At 42.7% G+C, this 22600-nt stretch overlaps 1 protein-coding gene across 12 annotated transcripts in view; it reads right to left on the bottom strand.

Annotated features, from left to right (window-relative positions):
* Osbpl6 (oxysterol binding protein like 6) overlaps window positions 1-22600 on the bottom strand; it is a 185522-nt gene that overhangs the window by 55249 nt on the left and 107673 nt on the right. For 11 of the 12 annotated variants that reach the window (XM_029470666.1, XM_029470664.1, XM_029470669.1 and 8 more), the window contains 2 exons: window positions 17893-18148; window positions 2538-2630 (listed from right to left, as the gene is read on the bottom strand). In XM_029470666.1, the coding sequence (XP_029326526.1) occupies window positions 2538-2630; window positions 17893-17994 (195 nt within the window). In that variant the 5' untranslated portion in view covers window positions 17995-18148. Of the gene's footprint in view, window positions 1-1211; window positions 1858-2537; window positions 2631-17892; window positions 18149-22600 lie in introns of those variants that run through there. The other variant, XM_021184241.1, reaches the window with a different exon arrangement.

Here is a 22600-nt window from a genome sequence, read left to right as displayed (position 1 = left end):
AGGTCTACTTAAAACAGAAACATAAACAAGAGCCCTAAAGACATCATGCCGGTACTTGACCAACATCAGCGCTCTTAACTGCTGAGCCATCTCCCCAGCTACCTGCTAAATTATAGTTTAATAATTCTCTTATAGCTGAATAATTCTTCCCTTTCCATGGACTAGAAGTCTACTCCTGCCTGAGGGAATAAACTTTGTATCTTGTAATGCCTTTAAAATATAAAAAGTGCAAGATAGTCTATGGGTGGGGTAGGTTAGGTAAAAATGCCTAAGAACAGCAAAGAATTTAAATAAATCCTAAGCCAAGGCAACACCTTGTTCAAAGTCCTCCTACCAACCAGCACCTAGAAAGCCTGTGTTCCACAGATGGTCTGAAATGGTGAGATGCAGTGGTACTTGGGTGGATACACGGACTCATTTTATGAGACCCCAGGATTTTTCCACATCTACTAATGTAAAAAACAAACGGTCTATTAGTCCCTTATCAGGATTTAAATGGGAAGCAACAGAAGCAATGGGGTAGTGAATGCTGTCGGGATCCCTAGCCAGAACGCTCTGTTGGGTCACTACGCCTACACTTCAGCTTTTGTGAGCCGGCAAGCTGTAGGGAGCAGATTAGACCTGTATGCTGGGAGCCTATGGAAAAAGAGGAAGTCAGTACCCACGCTAACAATCTAGAGGCTGGCAGAGACAATGCATGACACAAAATAAGTGTTCTGTAAATGTTCCCCATTCTGTAACCGGTGCTGTCGATCTCTGCTTCACCTCTAAAGTCCAGTGGTACCCACACACCAAGTGGCCATCATACTCTCATCTATGTATTGTTTCATCTTTTCACTAGCTACAGAGGATAGCTGCTTAAAAGGGATATGTCAATTATATTGACCAAGTATGTAGTATCCATTTATTGTTCAAATGGAGGTCTGTACTTTTTCTTTCTGTTTTTAAAAGATTTCGGTTTTATTTATTTATTTATTTATTCACTTATCTTTTAGTATGGAGTAGAGCTTATTTAGGGCATGGGGAGCATTGTTGAGGAGGAAGTAGAGACAGAGAGAGGGAGGGAGGGAGAGAGGGAGTGAGGGAGGAAGAGAGAGAGAGAGAGAGAGAGAGAGACAGAGACAGAGACAGACCAGCCATGAACACGTGGGAGAAGAGAGAGAAGTGGAGGGAAGGGGAATGGGCAGAGAAAGGACAGAGAGGGAAGAGGGTAAGAGAGTAAGATCTTGTTTTTATTTTTAATTGCATGTGTGCATGCCATTTATGTGTAGGTGTCCACAGATGTTTACAAAATCACCTGGAGCTGGAGTAACAGGCAGTTGTCTTCTGTAAGAGTAGCCAGCACTCTTAACTGTTAGGCCATCTCTCCAGCTACCCTCTAAATTATTTTATAGTTTAATAATTATTTTCCTCTACTCCTGCCTGACAGAATAAATTCTGTAGCTTATAACATCTTTAAGGCATAAAACATACAAGTATACATGTCCATAGTAATAGGGAAGTATAGGTGCTTGTTCTTTTCTTAGGTTTATGCTTTATATAGGAACACAAGGGTCAGGATCACACATTTAAAACTATAAGTTTCTTTAGGAAATATAGATGTTTTTATGTGAATCTGAACTCTGCATGTCTCTCTTCTCAGTTTTCCCATCTGGGGACCAGCTCACCGACCCCACTAAATATATCAGGGGGTAGGGATGAGTAGGGGCCCATCTTCTTGAAGAACTTTTGTATTTTAGACACAAGTAAATTTGGATGCTTCCCATGTCTCGGGGAGAAGAGGCTGAAGAGGAAGGGACTCTGGCTTCCATGATGCAGAAAGTGTCTTAGTCTACACCGCTCTTCCCAGAGTCACTGCTGGAAGCTAGACAGTAGATGGAAACCAGAAGTCACAATGTGTGATGGCCACTTGGTGTGGGTACCTCTGGGCCTTAGTGGTGAGGCAGAGATGGACAGCCCAGGTTACAGAACGGGGCACATATACCTTGTACTTCTTCCTGCCACGTAATAGCTCTTTTGTCTTAGGCCAAACTGCTATCTCTGAGTCTCCAGATTCACTAAATGTAATAAATGCATATATGTCAGGGACTATCTTATGAAAAGTGTATTAAATGTGATGATGTATGCAAGTACTCTGTATAGTGCCTAGTATTCAGGACACAGCAATAATACAATTGCTGGACCCCATGTGTGTGTGTGTGTTTTAATTTCCCTACATTGATTTGTCATAGGATTATCTGCTCATCTCTCTAAGAGGAGATAATAATGCTTTCCCTTAATTTTTTCCCTAAAATACTTTTAGACCTTCACATATAACCCTGGAAAGCCAAGGAAAATATGCTTCCTTTTCTTCTCCCCTCATACAAGACAGGGAAAAAAAAACTCTCTGGGAAGGAAGAAGAAAAAGCAGCAGAGAAGCCCCACAGTTGGCATCACAGCTACCTTAGGAGAGTCAAGTGTCAAAGTTATTCACAGTTCATTTGGCCCCAGAGCAGGCACTGGGCTAGCTGTGGGAGAAACCTCTCTCTGTCACTGACCTTGGAGAGGGGGATGGGCTCCGGCTCTAGCAACTGCCGACTGACAGAGGGCTCCGTGCTGGATGAAGCAGTTCTCTCCAAAACGTGGATGCTCTGCAAATGATCAGAAACCCACCTAGGGTTAGAGCCCCATTTCTCACATCGGTGAACACAGGGAAAAGATCATAAGGAGCCCAGCAGAAGCGTGAGCTGCCAGCGCCTTGGAGGCCAAGCCCAGCAGCAACATGGAGGAAAATAACACCCGCACAGGTTTTTCTTCTTGCAGGCTCTCTGCTGAACCTCTTCCAGAGTGCTGGTTTCGACCTTATGGAAGGAATCATAGGAGTATATCTGGAAAAAACCCTGTAGGACACAAAAAAACACTGAATAGGTCTGATGACTGGACAACAGTGTATCTACATCACCAACTACCCTTTCGTGGTCCCCTAAGGTGGTCAGAAGCACAAAGACTACAGAGAAAGTTGATTTTGGCAACTATGTAGCATACAAGCAAGGAGGCAGGGCATGAAGAATTAACTCAAGCCATTTGGGCAGGCAAGGGAAACCAGTTTCTCCAATTTCCACATCAGCACACACACAGAGATCATTTTGGCACAAAGTGTAACACACATGAGTTCAGCGTCTATAGATAGCAGCGGACTGTTAAAATGTTGACTCCGTTTTGTGGGCCAGAAGGGCGAAACACCATGCGACTCAGTATCAGCAGCTGGAAAACAGCCTCCTGTGTGCTTGGCATGAGAACTTGTATCTGTTTCTTCTCTACTTGACTTTGGGAATATCATGAAAAAAAAGAGAACCTTATTTGTTTTGAATATTCACTATATGTACAATACAGTAAATATTAAAATGAAGAAAGAATCTAAGCCTCACATTTTGTTGATTTTTTTGAGGCACAAGCGACCATAAAAAAACATTTACTAACCTAGTAATATGTCTTTTTATTACTAAAAAATGAAAGCACAATTGATAAAACAACCAGCTGACACCAAGTATTATAATTGGTAACTAAATTCTAAAATGGGCTATTTTCTTTAACCTCCAGTATGTTAAGAAACCAATACTTGTCATACAGACATCCACTCTGTAATTGGCAAGTTATCAGAGCCTAAACACCACTGTTTATCCGGGAATAAAATTAACCCAACTCAATACCCAGAATTGGCCTCAAATTCACATTTCCTTCTAAAACAAGAAGCACACCCTTCAGGTTCGCACTTATACGTGCTCATTATCATAAGGAAGAGTCTTGAATGCTATGTGCCCTTGGTGTGAGCAGCTATGAACGCTGAGGGTTATATGCCTCGTCTCAGGCTCCTGCTACACTGCTTCCTGGAGGGAGGGCTGGCTCATCTCTGCTTAGCATCACCCCACACAGGTCTGTGGTAGGTGAGTGGAAGGATGTGTGTTTAGCATGCATGAAGGCCTTGATTTGATTCTCAGCACCACAAAATGGGGGGGGGATCTTAAAAATAATTTCTTCAGTGTTTTCTGATTATTTTTTAGAGCACTGTCATGGGGCTGGAATTGTAAAAAAAAGTTAGACCTCTACTACAACAGAACATCTGACAACATTTAATGAATTTAACTTTTGAATTAAACTTCTAAATTCCCATCTCTTGTTGACTGGATTGAAGGTTTGGGTCAGCCGGGGAAACATCAAATTTGTCCTTAAATCTGCAGTTGCAAAGTTAGATCTTTTCCTATAATTTCCCTTAAGATCACTATTTCTGCTATAATTGTCTCCTCTTTCTTCACCAGCTCACCGCTCTCAGTGCCTTTCATGATGTCAGAGAAACATACACTACAGTGAAGGTGTTAAGCACGTTATATAAGCAACACAAACAGACGGTTACATAAGCACATTCATTATTCTTTTAAAAAAAAATAAAGCTTCCACTCAAATCCTAAAATTACAACTTAATTTCTAGGTCCTGTGTGCATGTGTGCGTGTGCGTGTGCGTGTGCGTGTGTGTGTGTGTATGTGTGTGTGCGTGTGTGCTTGTGTGTATGTGTGTGTGTGCGCGTGTGTGTGCGCATGTGTGTGTGCATGTGTGTGTGCATGTGTGTGTGTATGTGTGTGCATGTGTGTATGTGTGTGTGCATGTGTGGATCTGTGTGTATGTGTGCGTGTGTGTATGTGTGTGCGTGTGTGCGTGTGTGTATGTGTGCGTGTGCGTGTGTGTGTATGTGTGCGTGTGCATGTGTATATGTGTGTGTGCGTGTGTGTGTGCAATAGCTCTCTCTCTCTCTCTTTATGCAAATGTACTTGATGCTACCCAGGCCTTGGGAACACGAGGAAAGGACTTAACCCCTAAGCATCATCCCCAGCCTCCTCAGGCACTTGGAATACACAGAGGAGGGAGTACTTACCCATCCCCTGTTCTCCCTGCTCGAAGGGACCTGATCCATGAGAAGCTCAGACCAAGATTCTTGAACATAGCTTTCCCTGTAGCTCTTCAGCCTGGTAAGTCTGCTCTTTAGGCTAGTTCACAGGTCTCATTGCCTCCTGGGCAACAAGAGGAAATCTGCCCACATGACTGTCCTTTGGTTTCCTCTGTTTGTCAATACACAGACAATGAGACTCTGTATAACAGCCGAACAGCTCAGGACAACTCACCGAGGGAAAAGCACAAGGCCAAAGGGCGGCTGGACAGGGCTTCTGGTCAATTTTATTTCAAAGATACAAAAGCAATTTTTATATTTATCTGGAATATTTTAGGCGGTGGCCACAAATTCCTGCACAGACTCACTTTGCATCCAAGCTCAGGGCACTAATAAAGACCGGCAGACCATGGCTTTCTGAATGCTAACACCACTGAGTTGCTTATCTGGCTCTCTGTTCTTATTTGCTTCTCCTTTGCTGCGAACTCACTGCCTAAAAGCAGCTTAGGGAGGAAAGGATCGGTTTGGCCTACACTTCCATGTCTGTCTATCCTTGAGGGGAATCCAGGCATGGAACTGAAGCAGGAACCTGGGGGCAGAATCTGAGGTAGAGACCATGGAACTGCTTATGCTGGCTTGCCCCCCATGAATTACTTAGTTTGCTTTCTAATGTACCCCAGGACCAGCTGCCCACGGGGTGGCATGCCCCAAAGTGGGCCGATCCTTCTTACATCAATTAGCAATCAATCAAATGCCCCACAGGCATGTCCACAGGCCAATCTGATAGCACCAATCCCTCAATTGAGGTTTCTTTTTCTTTTCTTTGCAGATTATCCAGTTTATGTCAAGTTGACCAAAACTATCACCACTGTGGGGTGTGTGTGTGTGTGTATGTGTGTTGGTGCTTTTGCATGTAGAGTGTGGACCTGTGGAAGCCAGAGTTCATCCTCAGCATAATTCCTCAGAATGTTAATCCTGTTTTTTGAGACCAAGTCTCTCACTGCAACTTATACCACCAAGAAGGCTAGGCTGGTGGTCAACCAGCCCCAGGAATCCACCTCACCTCCGCCTTCTACACACATGCTGGGGCCAGGATTCAGGTCCCTTTGCTGCGCGTTGGTTGTCTCCTCAGTCCCTCTAAGGTAAGTTTATATTTACAGTTTATACAAAGTAATTTCAAAGGGAAATATCCAAATAAGTTAGAAATCTCAAAAGAGTTTTTACTACCCGTCTGGCTACTAGACCTGACTCTCCTCTAAGTGTGGTGTATTTTCACACAGCGCAGTACATCAGTGATATTAGTAACCTAATTAAGTAGTGCAGCCACCAACCAGAAGCGAATTCCCAGGTGTGCCTGCCCCAGTCTTTACATGGATTGTTTACATGTCCTCTAGCCTTTGACAAACTTATTTCATGGCTAATTGGATAGTGAGGACAGGGAGCCAGAGCGCTGTGGTCAGCAAGCACTGGGGTTGGAATGTTAACTGAGATTTGATTCAGGGGCTCGGGCTTTTAGATATTATCTTCTACTGATGGTAACGCTAAAACTGGGTGACATAAGTTTTAGAAATTTCAAAGACATAACCTCGGCCCGCAGACAACACAGGCAGGGCTCCCCCCTGAAATTAATCTTGAGGTCTTGTAATCTCCAGTTTCTAGTTTTGAGGACGAGGCTGGCTTTTGCGGTGGGACCATACCCATGCAGCTTGTGGGCCTGGAGAGGTAGCTCAGCAGTTAAGAGCACTTGCTGTTCTTGCTGAGGACCCAGGACCCACAGAGTGGTTCACAAGCATCTGCAATCCCAGTTCCTAGGGATCCTATGCCCTCTTTTCTGGCCAGTACAGGTACCAGGCACACACACGGCACCCATACTTGCAGGCAGGCAAAACACTCACACACATAGAAATAAATAAAGCTTCCCAAAAAAGAAATGCTGCTTGAAAACACCAGCGAATTGTACACAGTATTGTACACTAATGGCTGAGACGCGGGTGACGACAAAGGGACAAAGGCTTAAGAACAGAGAACCAGAACATGCTGCTCAATTCAGGGCTCAACTCTGTACTCTAGATGCTTAGCAACACGAGTTACATAGCAACATGGCTACATAGCAACGTGGAGGCCAGCCTAGGCTACAAGAGATGGTATCAAAAGAAACCTAGACTAACAGTCCTGCTTGTCTGGAAAAGGGCAACCAGAGTGAATCTATAATTGTAAACTGTCACAATTACCAAGATTTCAAAAGGGTTTCCAGTGTGATAAGCACTCACAGGATTTGGCTAGCTATATAAGGAGAAAACTATCCTTTAAGATTTATATATGTATACTACAGGCACAACTGTACTATCTCAGGCATCCTTATGAAGTCAGATTGCATATATCTATGGTATGTCTGTGTATCATAAATATTTGCTGAAGAACAAATAAAACATTTATAATACAGGCTATGTCTTAGTTAATGCTCAGGCATAATGACCAGGAGATGAAATACTCATTATAAAGAGGAGAGAGCTGGCCCAACTCGTGCCTCAGTGTGTTTAGAAAATTACCCATTTCCCATAGAGTGTGTGTTTCCTTCTTTTTTTCTTTTTTTCTTTTTCTTTAATGATTAAAGGTATTCTGACTTTGTTGTTTTTATTTTATTTTATTTTTTACTTATTCACTTTATATCTCATTCACTGCCCCCCTCCTAGAATCCTCCCAGACCACCTCCCAGAATCCTTCTCTCATCCCCCTCTCCTTTTCTCTTCTGAGCAGGTGCGGCCCCCGTGGGTATTCTCCCCCCACTCCCCCACCCCACCCTCACCCCACCCAACCCTGGCACTTCAAGTCTCTGTGAGGCTAGATATGGCCTTTCCTACTGAGGTCAGACAAGGCAGCTCAGCTATAAGATCATATTCCAGAAACAGGCAATAGCTTTTGGGATAACCCCTGTTCCAGATGTTTGGGACCCACATGAAGGCCAGGCTGCACATCTGCTCATATGTGCAGGGAGGCCTAGGTATAGTCTGTGTATGTTCTTTGGTTGGGGTTTCAGACTCAGAGAGCCCAAGGGTCCAGGTTAGTTGACTCTGATGGTCTTCCTGTGGAGTTCCCATCCCCTTCAGGGCCTGCAATCCTTCCTCCTATCCTTCCATCTTCATTTAACTTTAGGTTTAAATTTATGGTGCTAAGGCTTATAACATAATCATATAAAAGCTGACAGTTATGATATTCCCAATACTGTTTTAAAGCCACACACACACACACACACACACACACACACGAGAGAGAGAGAGAGAGAGAGAGAGAGAGAGAGAGAGAGAGAGAGAGAAAGCCCTTATATACTTACTGGAAATAAGTAAATAAAGAAAAAGAAAGACAGAACTGAAAAGCATCTATGGTAAGCAATGAATTCTTTCAACTACTTTGGCATATTTTATTTTTCAATGCACATGCAATTACTAAAACTAAAATTGGAATTGTACTGTATTTCAGTTTAATAACCTGCTTTTTTCAATTAACTTTCCCCCAGGATTAGATATTCTTCAAAACATTTTTTTAAATAGCTATGCTAGATCTCACTGGATGGCTATGAAATGCTGTTTAACTGCTCCCATATTTCTGAATACTAGATAGTTTCTTATTTTTCGTTGGTTAAAAATATTGTGTGCAGAAATATTCACATGTATATTAAACTAAAACATAGTATAATCTTTGGTAATTTCATATGTGATCACAGTGTATTTAGATCATTAACCCACCTAGGTAACTTTTGTTGTTTCTTTAGAATATATTGCTTAGAAGCTAAATTAATGGTCCTACCATATGATCTTATTAAAGGTTTTCTATAAACATTGCTAGGTCCAAAACCACAGAATCAATGCACAAGCTTAGCAAAGCGTGAAAAGCACAGACCACAAACCCTCACCAGTGCTAGCTGTGACGAATGCTACAAATTCAGCGTGTAGTTAGGATGCGAGGTAAGTCAGTCTGGCGCTTACAGTATAAACTAGATATCGTGCACAGACGGTCGTACGTGCACAGTATCTGTACCCTAGAGCTCGACAGGACGCGGGCGAAGGCGGTGGGAGCTTTACATTGGTTCTTTAAACAAAATAAAGCCGTCTTATAGACTTAAGGTCCTTCCACACGATGCTTGATAGTTCTAATATACCTCAGAGTATATGCTGACTCCCAGCCCCAGCGAATGTCAGGCTCCAGGGAACAACAGGCTGCTAGGCCTTTCTAACCTCTATGGAGGGGCCCTCTGGGATTCGCTAACAGCATCTATTGGGTAACTCTGCCTAAGAATCTAACAAGCCATATTAACCTTGACTCTCACAGGTGGATTTGCTGCTGTAAGAAAAAAAAATGCTATTCGAAACCAGCAAGCTCAGGGTAGATGAAACAGGGAAAGGCGGGCCTAAAGGCCCAGCAGGGCCCTGCAGGCAGGCCAGGAACAGCAGCCGCCACAGTCCCAGTAATGATGATTTCTGAATCATTTGTGGGTAATGAGCGGCTGCGTGCCAGGTGTCAAATTTCTTCCCAATGGTCTCTGTTTTAGCACATGTCATATGTACTGAAGGAGTGCTGTAAACAGCAAGTGACAGGGGTGGGGATCTCCAAGTGCTGGGGACGAGAAAGCGGGGAGGGGGCGCTGCTCATGACTTCTGATGGAGAAAAAAAAAGACTGATTGCAGTTTGAAGTAAACAAACAAATGATCAAAAGCTTGCATTCCAAAGCCAATACATGCAGTATACAGACAACTCAGCAAGCAGCTTCCCCTTTCTAGAGCAGCAATGCCCATAACACCTAGAGCTATTGTTTTGGGTACCGTTAGGTTTATAGTTTACTAGGCCAAAGAAGGCGTGAACATCACCACTGATGCTCAGGGGAAAACACGAGGAAAACACTAACCCAGAAGTGATTGACAAAGGCTGCTTTGCAGAGCTCTCCTCTAATATTTGGATAGCCAGCCTGACTGGCTTTGCAATAAATAGACCAATCAAACAGTGAAGTGCCCAGGGTAGGGCCTCCAGAGAGCAAACCTGCCTTCCTCACTCACTTTGTGCAAGAGACTCTACCACCTGTGACGTGTTTTAGTTCTCTGGAAAAGGTCCTCAGGGCCAGCCTTCCCACACTGAGCTTCCATGAAGCATCAGCTGCTGCTGCTGGGATGCTATCTACTCAAACACTCTGCCTGACTCCAGAATATCCAGACTCCCCAGAATACCCAACTTACTAGAGGCACTTGAATCCAAACTTGTCACACAGAAATAAATCTTTTTTTCTCAACCAATACTAACCAGGCCCGAGCCATCTTAATATCCAAGATCAGAATAGACTGGCATATTCAGGATAGTGTGGCCATAGACACAAATGTCACTTTCTAATTGATACTGGTCCTAAATCCTGAAGAGTGAACTCCACACAATACCTGGCGCGATGGTTTGTGTATGCTCGGCTCAGGGAGTGGCACTATTAGAAGGTGCGGTCCTGTTGGAGTAGGTGTGTCACTGAGAGTGTGGGCTTTAAGACTCTCATCCTACCTGCTTGGAAGTCAGTATTCTGCAAGCAGCCTTCAGATGAAGGTGTAGTAAACTCTCAGCTCAGCCTGCACCATGCCTGCCTGGATGCTGTCATGCTCCCGCCTTGATGATAATGGACTGAATCTCTGGACCTGTAAGCCAGCCCCAATTAAATGATGCCCTTAGAAGATTTGCCTTGGTCACGATTGTCTGTACACAGCCGTAAAACCCTAACTAAGGCACCTGAGATCCCCAAAAGGCTAAATTTAAATAGGAAGAAATCAAGAGTTTTATTAACACCCAGCTCTAAAGATTTAGTCCTTCATATCACTCAAGTGAGGGCAGTGCAAATTTTCAAAACAGGCTTGAGATCTTTCTACACCAGACAGTGGGCGTCAGGGTCAGCCTGCACAGCTGCATGACCACTGGATGCTACAGAGGTACAAGAATTTCTGTTATACTGCTCCCCGAGGGTAAGACTTGAAATGGTTTAACCTGGAGGGTGGGTATCAAAGAGGGAATACTTACAATTTTCCCCCAAAACAGAACATCTACGGCATGGTGGCCTGTGATTGATCCCAATACCCACATAAAAAGCTGAACAGCACAGTGTGCACTTGTAATCTCAGTGCTGGGGAGGCAGAGACAGGAGGGTGCCTGGAGCCCACTGGCCAGCCAGCCTAGCCTAATCAGCAAGCCCCAGTTTCCAGTGAGAGAGGCTGTCTTGAAAATCAAGATCCTTGGCTCCCAAGGAGAATGCCTGAGGCTGATCTCAGGCCTCCACACAGATGCACACCCACACAGGCATGCACGCCTTCATACCAGGAGCCGACCCACACAAACACAAATGTTAATTCTTTGATTAAAACGTTTTTAAACTTGAGATAACATTACATTCTGCACAACTTAAAGATAGGAACAAGATTCATATTTATAAAACACAGTATCCTATGTTTCCAAGTAGAAAACTTGGCTACCTCACTGAAGATGCTCCAGGGACATAGTCAGAAGAGACACATCCCAATACACTCATATATACAAACAGGAAGATTTTTCTGTCATTCTGTCTGTCCAAGAAGAAAGCCTATGTTATGAAAACCTAGTAGATAGACTTAGGTTCTAGGAGCCTTTCACACAGGCAGCAGATACTGATTCAGCTATTGGACCAGAGTCTTCCTGGGAACCTGGTTGGAGCAGCATGTAATCCTGCTAGCTCCCTGCTGGGCATGGCCTTAAACATCACCACTCAGCACCAACTGAAAGGGCCCCTATTGGTTTTGAAATGTACTGCTCTTGATAATGCATAGGAAAATTCTGGATGCTCAGATGTGACAGCTGGTCTTCACTGTCAATTTGATTGGACTTAGAATCATCTACAGGCTTGGGGGAGTGGGGGGTCCAGAGGATTAACTGAAGAAGAAAGGCCACTCCTTATGTGGGCAATTCATGGAGTTTTTGACAAACTAAGAAAGAAGCTGAGGAGTGCCTTTCACCGCTCTCTGCTTCCTGTGGATACAATGTAACTAGTGACTTGACGCTCCTAAGCCACATCTCTCCAACACAACAAACTCTTCCCCGACAACTCTAAGTCAAGATAAACCCTTCTCTTCCCTGGCCCCTTGTCAGGGATTTGTTTTAGCAACAAGAAAGGTAACTAATACAAGGGCTTGAGGGATAGCTCCGCTGGTCCAGTGCTTGTTGTATGAGCATGAGACTCTCAGTTCCCATCCAGATCTACAGTAGAAAAAGTTCTCTCTGTAGCAGCGTGTGTCTGTTATCCCAAGCGCATCCCTGAAGCTCACTGGTCAGGCAGTCTAGCCAATCAGCAAGCTTCAGGTTCAGTGAGAGACCTGTGTCAGAAAATGACCTCCATCCACAGCATGTACACATACCTGCACCTGCAGGTCCACCTACATACTCACATGAAAAACTATTCATAGAAACATCTATATGCATACATCATGAGGGTATGTCACATATACACACAAACACACACACACACACACACTCAAGTAATACCCTCATATAACAGAAATCTATAACTGTTAAGGATTGATCATGATATTGAATATAAATATTCAAAATTTATATAAATATAAATAAGTATATATAAACAAATATAATATAAATAAAACTGGAAAGGAGATTAACCACTTCTTATGACTGATTTACATTTCCCCTTATTTATGGCCTCTGAGCTTCAGCTAAATTTGTATTATTTTACAGAATCTTAGGCATATTTTTTGATTTTTCACTAAACAAAAATGACTGATTCCCTTGAAGATTGAGAAGACTGGGCACCGTGGCCGTTCACTCCCAGGTGACAACATTAGCGGAACTGAAACTCTGACCCTGTGCTCTTAAAGCCATGACATCTGATTTTCTGGTATGTCCTGATCATAGTACAAATAAATATAACTGTTTGCACTAAATTGGGTACCTTCTTGAGCCTGCTCCAAGAACTATATAAGCTGTCCTTATTAGGTAGTCTCAGGCATGTCATAATTATTTTTTAAAAATTCTCTAAAGTGCATAGCATAAGTAGTTGCAAAAAAACAAGAAAAAAGAAAACAAACAAATGCAATCATAAACTTAGTGCAATTATTATGTAAATGAGCATGAGGGTGGGGAACTGTGTGTCTGGTTGTAAATAGCTACCTCTCATGCCTCCTGACATTTGGAACATCTGTGCAAGATGTTTCTAACTCTACTTCTGTCTGGAACACTTCCTTTACAAACCTCCACCACTTGCTCTGCCCACACCCATCCTCAGGGGGCCCACAGAAGAGCCTGGTTTTCTCTGCTCCCCTTGTCCATGCTTGGGCTAGCCTACTCTCCCTGCCATCATATCAACCCCCTAATTAGTTCCCTACAGCTACACAAGCCTCTGGAGTTTGAGTTACACTCTCCTCCCATCCCAACTCCTCCCTCGACTCTTCATTTAAATGTACCCTCAACATAGCCAATGCACAAGACTGTACCAGGGAGATACTGCTGAACGGATGCAATCCTGTGTTCATGAGACTTGTACTCCAGGAGCAGAGACTAGAATAAAAGGGCATAAGTATAACTAGATAAGCAGAGAACAAACATCTAACACGCCAAATGGTGATTCACGTTTGGAGAAAAGTAAAGCTAGCTCCATGGACAGTGAATGATACAATCCCGTAGAGAAGGGCAGAAAGACTGCTCAGAGAGGGAATGGTTAAAAAATAACTCAAGCCGGGCAGTGGTGCAGCACTTGTGAGGCAGAGGCAGGCGGATTTCTGAGTTCGAGGCCAGCCTGGTCTACAGTACGAGTTCCAGGACAGCCAGGGTACCCAGAGGAAACTCTGTCACAAAACAAACAGACAAACAAACAAAAATTAATACTGAATGAAATAACTGACACACACTCTGGCTGATCAGGTGGAAAATGCCCCCATCTAAACTAGAAGCCACTACTGAGATGATCAGCGTTGCCATTTAGGACCTGGGCACAGTGGCTCTCTGCCTTTCAGTTTATAAATACAAGAAGAATCCGAATGCTTTTTAATAGTCAAATGTTAGAAAAAGAAGTTTTGGAATCTACTAAATTCTCTACGTGTTTGACTAACTAGAGGTTTTATCTCAGAACTTAACAGCAATCTTAATTCATTGATAAACAGCAGCAAGGAAATTTTGTTTAGCATTTCTCTCGATTTACTTAATAAGAAAGTCTTTATTTCCATACACCTCAAGGGACAAGTTTTATTTGCAGAACGCTAGATTACGAGAAAGCTTTAGATGTCTAATAAACTCCATTGTTAATCTTTTTGAAAGTCTCATGGCATGTTTACTTAGTGACACTTGTGAGATATGGCAGATCACACACAAGCAATTGCGTTCGGTGTCCTACCATCTAGCAACAGAGTGGAGGAGAACATGAGGTGGAGAAGGAACTGAAGACTTCCTAAGGACTAAGTGAACCCTAGATCCGATCACTGGAGCTAGAAACACTTCGCCAAAGCCCAAACACTCTGTCTCTTTATGCCCCCAACACCTCCTGTCTTTCATCTGTTGTGCTACATTGCTTAGAGACAGGAAAGAAAGCCAAGTGCTACTAAGCACAGATGTTCTCTGTTTTATTTATCCACGAAGAAGAAAGAGGAAGGCAAATAAATCTGGCATAGAAAAATTGTAATAAAAATGACAAGACTAATATAATCATAGGTCTGCGAAAACACCGCTCAGAAAAGTTTACAACACAATGTAAACCAACAGGTAGATCGGCAAAGGAAACAATATAAAAATGCCAAACGTTATCAAAAATCTCTGTGACAAGGTCAGTGAAGGAGAAGGGGAAGTGATTCTGAATGGAATCTGAATGGAAGTGAGACTGTCACATGAGCCAGTCTTTGATCCCAAGGAAGTATGAGAGGGTGGGAGTGGGTGGGGGTAGAACTCCGCTGAGGGAAGATGAGGCAGAGATACTGAAAGATACAGATGGGGCAGATTTCCGAATTACAGCAGGCGATGTATGTGCTATGAAATGGGGCTGCACCAGACTATGGCCTTCTCTGGACATCCAACCTATAAGGAAATCTGGCTTTATCTGTATGGGGAACAAGAAGCCGTTGAAGAGTTTCGTGATCCTGCCACATTCAGGGAGTTTGAAATGATGGGGTCCTGAAGGTGCTGGTGAGGCAAGAGACCTCTGCAGCGGCTGGCAAATGTGACCAGGGTCCAGGCGGGAGTGGGCAGTGGGAAGGGAAGGAAATGATATTCTAGAAAAAGAATACAATCTACAGAGTTAATTCTACAGACTGTGGGTGCAGCGAGGAGAAAGGCATGTAATAGGTGCCACGTCGCTGATAACAAACTGGTTTACACATACTGGTTTACACCATAGTCAGAGAGTGGGACATCTAAGCAGAAATGTTTAACCAGCCCATCGGCAGTCTGCACCTAAAACCTGTGAACAACATTAAATAAGGTGCCTTACAGTACTACTATATTCTCTGCTGCGCGCTATATCGTTCACTTCCATGACTAGGAGAAAGACAGAGGTGACCTGTGCAACACAGCAGTATTTGCATAAGTGCTTGTCAAATAAGAGAAGATCCAAAGAAGACTAATCTGTCACACTTTCTCTGGGTCCTTGCACTAACTATATAGATGCATATAAAAAAGTACTACACCATATGCCTGCATATACTACACCATATAACTGCATATGCCAAACTTCCAAGTTCTCTACATTTATCCTGAGTTTTAGGTAGTGACTGAGATAAGGGGGAAACAGTCTGTCTTTTAAAAATAGCAGTCAGTAGGCAAGGAGAGAAGAATGTCTTTGGGAGTGTTTCCACCTGCTGAGATCACTGGGACAAAAGTAAACTGTCGCCTTAATGATTAGTAGGCACCTGGAAGTACTAATACTAGCATGGAGCTCAGTATGTAGATCAGGCTCATAGAGATCTGCCTGTCTCAGTTTCCAGAATGCTGGGATTAAAGGCATGTGGTACATAGTGGTACCCTGTCCCCAAACAAACAAACAAAAGCAGCCATTTGTATAGTGTCTATTGTATAAAATTCATATCAACCCACACACCTTTTCATCGCTGGACTTGCCATATACAAGTCTACCAAACGACATCCATTCTACCTTTAGGTTCCAGGCCAGGGTCCCCTGTGTCCCTGGTCATTTGCATACAGGGCCTGGAGCGCAGGTGCGGCAGGCAGATCTACAGGGCCTGACAGCTGTTTCTATAGCAGTCAACAGTCTTTCTTTTATTTACCAAAGGTTTCCAGGGTGAGCTCGGTCAATCCCTTCCTGCCTCTTAGCAACCATGAAGGCCAGGTGACTTAAAAATTTTCAGTTAAAATTCTCAGAGCAAGAGAAAAAATGGAGAACCCTAAACAGGAGAGAACAAAGAGGCAGAAGGGTGGACTCACCAACTTAGAGGGCATCTAAGCATGCAGTAGTTATTTAACACCAAGTGTTCTCATTCACAGTACTCCAAGTCTATGAGAATCTTCAAATGCACTGCACTAAACAGTACAGCAGCAGGCAATCACAGATTTAGTTAATGACTGAAGTAATTCTAAGATAGTATATGGGTATCCTTTTTGAATACTGTAACAAAGGTACCATCATTCCCAAGATCCTGCACTAGAAATACCTACATTAGGGTCTGTGAAAAATATACACATAAGACATCACCAGGTTGTACAGGCTGCCCTGGAATTTCTTGCTGTGTCAGGGGTGTGCTTGAGGTTGGGGGTTCTCTCAAAAGCACCCAGAGAAATGCATTCCCACTGCTGTGAATCCATATCTGAGCTGTCCATTTAAAACGCATATACAATGATCCACTAATAGCTCATTCACAGCCTGGCACCATGGCTAACACCTACAATTGCAAAACTCGGAAGCTAACAGTTCGAGACTAGATTGGGCTGCATAGTAAGTTCCAGACCAGCTAAGCCCGTGAGATAGTCTATCAAAAAATGAAAGGAAAAAAAATTAACTGATACATACATTTCTTTAAATTAGGCAATACATTTTGAATATCTAAAATGGGAGAGGAGCAGAGAAGTGACAGATACTGCCAGACCTCTTCACTAAGTGAAACTCACAAAGGAAAATTCCCATAAAATGTTGACAATGCACTTGTACATTTCCACAAATTACTACCGAAAGACATATTGTAATGGGAAACCGTTAATCCTATCTGTGCTAGCTGAAATACCGCTGTTCTGTCAATGGCCAGCATTTATACCACAGATCCCCACACAACCCTGACAGCAGAGTGGTCCGCAAAACATGAATGCAGTAATTTCCAGCAACAGTAATTTTACAGACTGGATCAAATGAGACAGTAGGTGTATTCTACCATAAATAAATTCTGACACCTCACTCCCACTGCTGCCTTTGAAAACTGTTCAGTCCTTGTGGCTCGCAGTTCCCAGATACTCCAGCTTTATCTGCTTCCTAACTACTGAGTCTGACAGTGACTAAGTTCCACACAACCTCACAGGGGTTAGGGCTTGTCTAGAGCTGTTAGTCTTACAGAAAGTCTCCTGATGGTCCTTGGGTTTTTTTTGTTTTTTTTGTTTTTTTTTTTTTGTTTTTTTGCATGTCCATGAAGAAGAAAGACCCGAGCAGCACAGTCCACAGTGAGAAGGTCACCAGGCTTCCCGGAGAAACCCTGCCCCATGCTGTGGTCTGAACTCCAAAAGCCCACCTCCCAAACAAAACAAAACAGAGAAGCCAGTGTAGCAGCTTCTCACAAAACAAAACAAAACAAAACAAAACAAAACAAAACAAAACAAAACAGAGAAGCCAGTGTAGCAGCTTCTCACTATCAGGCATAGTGACACAAAATAAGGGCATGGCTTGTGGCACAAAGCACTTCAGGACAAACTTTCAGACTCAGCAATCCACACCATCCAAACAGGGCTCTCTTGGCAGAAAATGTTGAAAAGCAGTGAAATCTTCTCCTACCTGTCTGCTTTCCCTCTGAGAAGATGTTGAAGACGAGGCACTTCTATGGGTCGGAGTGGATGTCTTATGAGCAGGGGATATGCCCTTCTCGTCTGAACTCATTGCTGCAGTTAGTCTAGGGATGTGCACGGAAGACCATCCCAATCCGCCTTCCAATTCACAGACAGAGAAGCAGACAATCTGTGGCTTTAGTCCATCTCCCTCGGATCAGACTGGACTAGGAAAACTCAGGCCACTGCTGACGAGTCCAAACCACCTTAAAACAGAACAAACAGAAAGTCTCATGTAATTTGAAAAGAAATAGCAATCACTCTATTTAGGGAGAAACTCATTTGCGTTAATGGAGGGAATAAGGAATAGTTAGAAATGCGGGTCTGGGGCTCAGAGACCTCTAGGTTGCAGACACAAGTTATGATTGATGGCGGTACAGAGCCACAGAATGATTCAGATGTGGATTCTGAAATTTCTGTATGTGTACAGAATTTGGCGGACGCCTATAGTCATATTGAATTTCTAACATTATGCCAACAAATCATGTGAACTTGAATGTGATCATTAGGATTCTAATGATGACCTATTTGCAGACAATAATCGAACAGCAATCCCTTGGGTGGGGCAGGTAGCTCAGTGGCAGAGCCCTTGTCAAGGATGAGCAAGGCTCTGGGTTCAATCTGAACACCAAAAAAATCAATCAATTAATTACTAGCTTAAAAAGAACAATCCCAACAATTAAGAGATTTTTTTTATGAATTTGTAAACCTGGATATTCTGATGACTGAAACTTGTAATGCTTTCTTGGAATTTTAAATTTCCTGACATTGTAGTAAAAATAAAAACTGCTGAGCTGAGCTAGAGCTCAGTAGTTAAGAGCAGTAGCTGTTCTCCCCGGGAAGCCACGTATAATTCCCTGCACCAGCATGATGGCTTACTTCCTATAACTCCATTTTCAGGGGATCCAGCTTCCTCTTCTAACCTGCAAGGGCACCAGGCATGCACATCACAGACATGCACGCAGGTAAAACACCCACATACATAAAAATAAACTTCAAAAATCTTTTTAAAAAAAATCAAACTGCTTAGCATCCAAATTGTATGAATAGGTTTCAAAGCAAAATTTGCCTTTGTAAATCATAAATTCAATGAGCCAAATGTGCTTTTGTTAAATAGCGGTCAGGTTTCATCTTTGACTGGCAAAAGGCAGTTAAATAAGCCAGCACCTGACGGATGATCGGCTAATCTGTTCAAGGAAGGCAATCTAATAAGTGTGAATAAAGGCCCTGAAGTCAATCCCTGGTGCCTGGAAGCAGGAAAGTGAGAAGCTATTTAGATCCTCGACTCAAAGTACTTTGTTTTCCAGTCCAAGATGTTTTACAAGTAGATGCTGACACTGGAGCCAAAAGCATGGCGGCTTTGTGATGTGTTCAAGTGGCCCCAGGGGACGAGGCTGAAAGGCCCAACTTATTAAACCATTATCCACTCAGAAGTAAATTCAATCCAAGTTTCAGGCCCTCTGTCAGTCTCTGACACACACCCTCCCTCATTCCCTCCCCCACCTCTCCTGGTCCCTCCTCTTCCCTTTCTTCTTCTCTTCCTATGTATCTATCTACCTACCTATCCCTACCTCTATCTATCTATCTATCTATCTATCTATCTATCTATCTATCTATCTATCTATCTATCTACCTATCTATCTATCTATCTATCTATCTATCTATCTGCTATCTATCTATCTATCTATCTATCTATCTGGCTTCATTAATACTAATGCTAATATCTTATCTTACCATGACATTTTCAGGGTAACTTTTTCGAGATGAAAGGGCCATGCTCAGTCTGACCGTACTGTGAATGCAAATATTCAAGAAAAGGGAAACCAACGGATCAAACATTAAATGCATCCCAAGGTTCAATTGTGAGGTTGTTGTTGTTGTTACCTATAAGTTTGGAATCTCTTGTGTTTTTATACAAAAGGTGTTGTGTGACTTTTCCTGGTATACCTGAACAACTCACCTCAGATAAGGAACTTATGATAGCTCAAAGCTAAACCTAGTTTAACTTTGTTAACTAAACTCAGTAAACTGAGTTTACTGGGTGATTGACAGGAGGATGGATAAGGGGCTACATACAGGCAAATAAATGATCAACCCAAAGCAACTGCACCACTGGAATGCCCATCCTATCATGGGTGATGTCCGGGAAAGCTAGATCCTCCAGCACCCAATACGGCGTGCAGGCATCTTGGCTGGGGGGAGTCTCCTCCCCCCACCGACGTTACTGCTGACATAACCTTGGCCTAGTGAATCTTGGAAGTTGTAGGAACTTCCTGAGACTTGGAAGCTTTATTTACTTCATGGATCTTAAGGAACCTCTCTTCAGGACGGAATGTTCCAATTGGGCAGAAACTGCGCCCCCAACAAAAGCATGTCAAGTGTCCCATATGAAACTCAAGTGGTTTTTAAATCTTATCCCAACCAGGCATCAATCAAAGGTTGGAGTACCTCCTCTACTTTTAATGCATTACAAAAGGAATTTTTAAGTTCTGTTCAGAGTTTGAAACTACCTATTCTTTATTCCTAGAGTGTAGAATTTACCCCGAGCCACCTAAGAAAGATTTATTTTATTTCCAGTGAAGCACATTTGTAGAAACTGCCAAAACAATGTTATAAGCCCGAGATCATGCACTCCAAAGGCATCGCCAACACAATTACTATACTCAGCAAAAAAAAAAAAAAAACCAAAAACCACTATAACTGAAAATAACAGTAATATGAGAGCAGAAACCCTCGTTTTTCTCTCATTTTCCCTCATATACCTAGGAACACAAGCATTGTAAAGTACTGTGACATTTGCATTTATTTACACGGAGGGACATACAATTCAGATTTATACAATTTATGACCCAAGAATCACATCAGGGAACGCCTGCAGAGCTTGTTGTTCATAGGAATCATAAATTATATGTGGCCAAAAAAGCATTTGAAAGGAAAGGATTTAGCCTGAGCTAAGTGCTGCTGTGTGAATACATCCTCCAGGCTGGGTATGCAGGGACCTAGACTCCCTGCACTGTGCCCTGAAGGAGCAGCAGACCCCATGAAAGAGGAGCACACAGCCTTGGCAGTGTTGTAGATAGATGACAGTCACTACCACTCAAATGCCTTGCTCAAATGGAAGTCAAATGGCCCCACTCAGGTGAGTGGTGTATGAAATCAGCTCCCTGGGAGAGATGAAGGAAATATGACCTGAATAATGTAAGTCATTATAAAAATAAAGGAAAATGTGAAATGCTTAGATGATATATTATTGATTTAAAACATCATATTACTGAGTATTCCTATGATTCTGTTTGGTTAAAATAGAATAAAAATATCCTAACAAGGGTTATCTTTAGTTGTTGAAGTGGAGTCAATTCAGAACCAGCACAGGTTCAAACCAAACACAATTCCACCAGGATGAATTGGAAAAAAGCGAATTTGAGTGTGAACCAAATATAGTTGACACAAATAATCTATCGGCAAAGGTCAGGATGCATACAAAGAAAATAAAATCAAAGTCCCCCCTCCCCTCATCTCTCTTTTGTGTATGTCTCAAACATCTGTGAAAAATTAATCCATATACATAAGAAAATAGAAAGTTTATTTAAAGTAAAAGGAGGGAGCTGGAGAACACAAGTGTTTTCACAAAACTTAAGGAAAGCGGTGCCTTTGGTAGAGCTAGGGCAGGTTTGGGGACAATGGGATTGACCTAGTTTAAGAACCTGAAGCTATGACATCAGAATTGGAATTTGGCAATTAGAGGGATGCTAATGCAGTACAGCATGGTTCTTCAGAAAATACATTTATCTTGTTATATTTTATTATTATCCCTTAGAAGTCTGTTTGTTTTCTAATGAGAAACAGAAGAGGGGCGGACCTGGATGGGAGGGGAGTTAGGGAGAGGCGAGGAGAAACTGGAACCAGTTAATTTATTATGTGAGGGAAAAAGTATTTTCAATAAAAGGAAAAGAAAAGATATTAGAACTGGTTACCAAGAAAAGGAAATACACAGGAAGAACAAAAGGCTAGGGAGATGCCAAAAGGAAGGAAAAAAAGGAAGGAAGGGAGGGAGGGAGGGAGGGAGGGAGGGATGAAGGAAAAAAGAAAAACAAAATTGAAGAAATCCTCTTGCAGACAGACAGACAAACAAACAAACAAACAAACCAACAAAAGGTCCAGGAGCTAAAGGGTGAGCAGACGCTAACACACAAAGCATCTAACTGAATCTACAGATAACAATGATCCTGAGCAATGACTGAAATGAATGATAGCCAAAATGTTTCTAAACATAAAAATTTGATCACACTCTAACAGGAAAATAAGGTAGAAAAATAACTCAAAACAAGACCCCAATGAAATTACTGAATTTAGACCACACGGTGGGAAGCAATTCAATAAATTAAAAATTAATCATAGAGTAGGAGTGAGAACAGGCTCTGAACACACACTTTTCTCAGCACCTCTTAGGTGGAAGAAAAAGAAAATAAATGGCATTAAAGAATATTTGGAAACACATAAAAGTCAGAACTGGCAGCACTCACCCTTGCTCTCTACCCTCAGCACTCATCCCTGCTCTCTACCCTCAGCACTCATCCCTGCCCTCCTCCCTCAGCACTCACCCCTGCCCTCCTCCCTCAGCACTCACCCCTGCCCTCCTCCCTCAGCACTCACCCCTG

This window comes from Mus caroli, chromosome 2 (genome assembly GCF_900094665.2).
Source record: "Mus caroli chromosome 2, CAROLI_EIJ_v1.1, whole genome shotgun sequence".
Classification (NCBI taxonomy): Eukaryota; Metazoa; Chordata; class Mammalia; order Rodentia; family Muridae; genus Mus; species Mus caroli.
The sequence above is the reverse complement of the archived record's forward strand: the minus strand, read 5'-3'. Positions and strand labels throughout refer to the sequence as shown.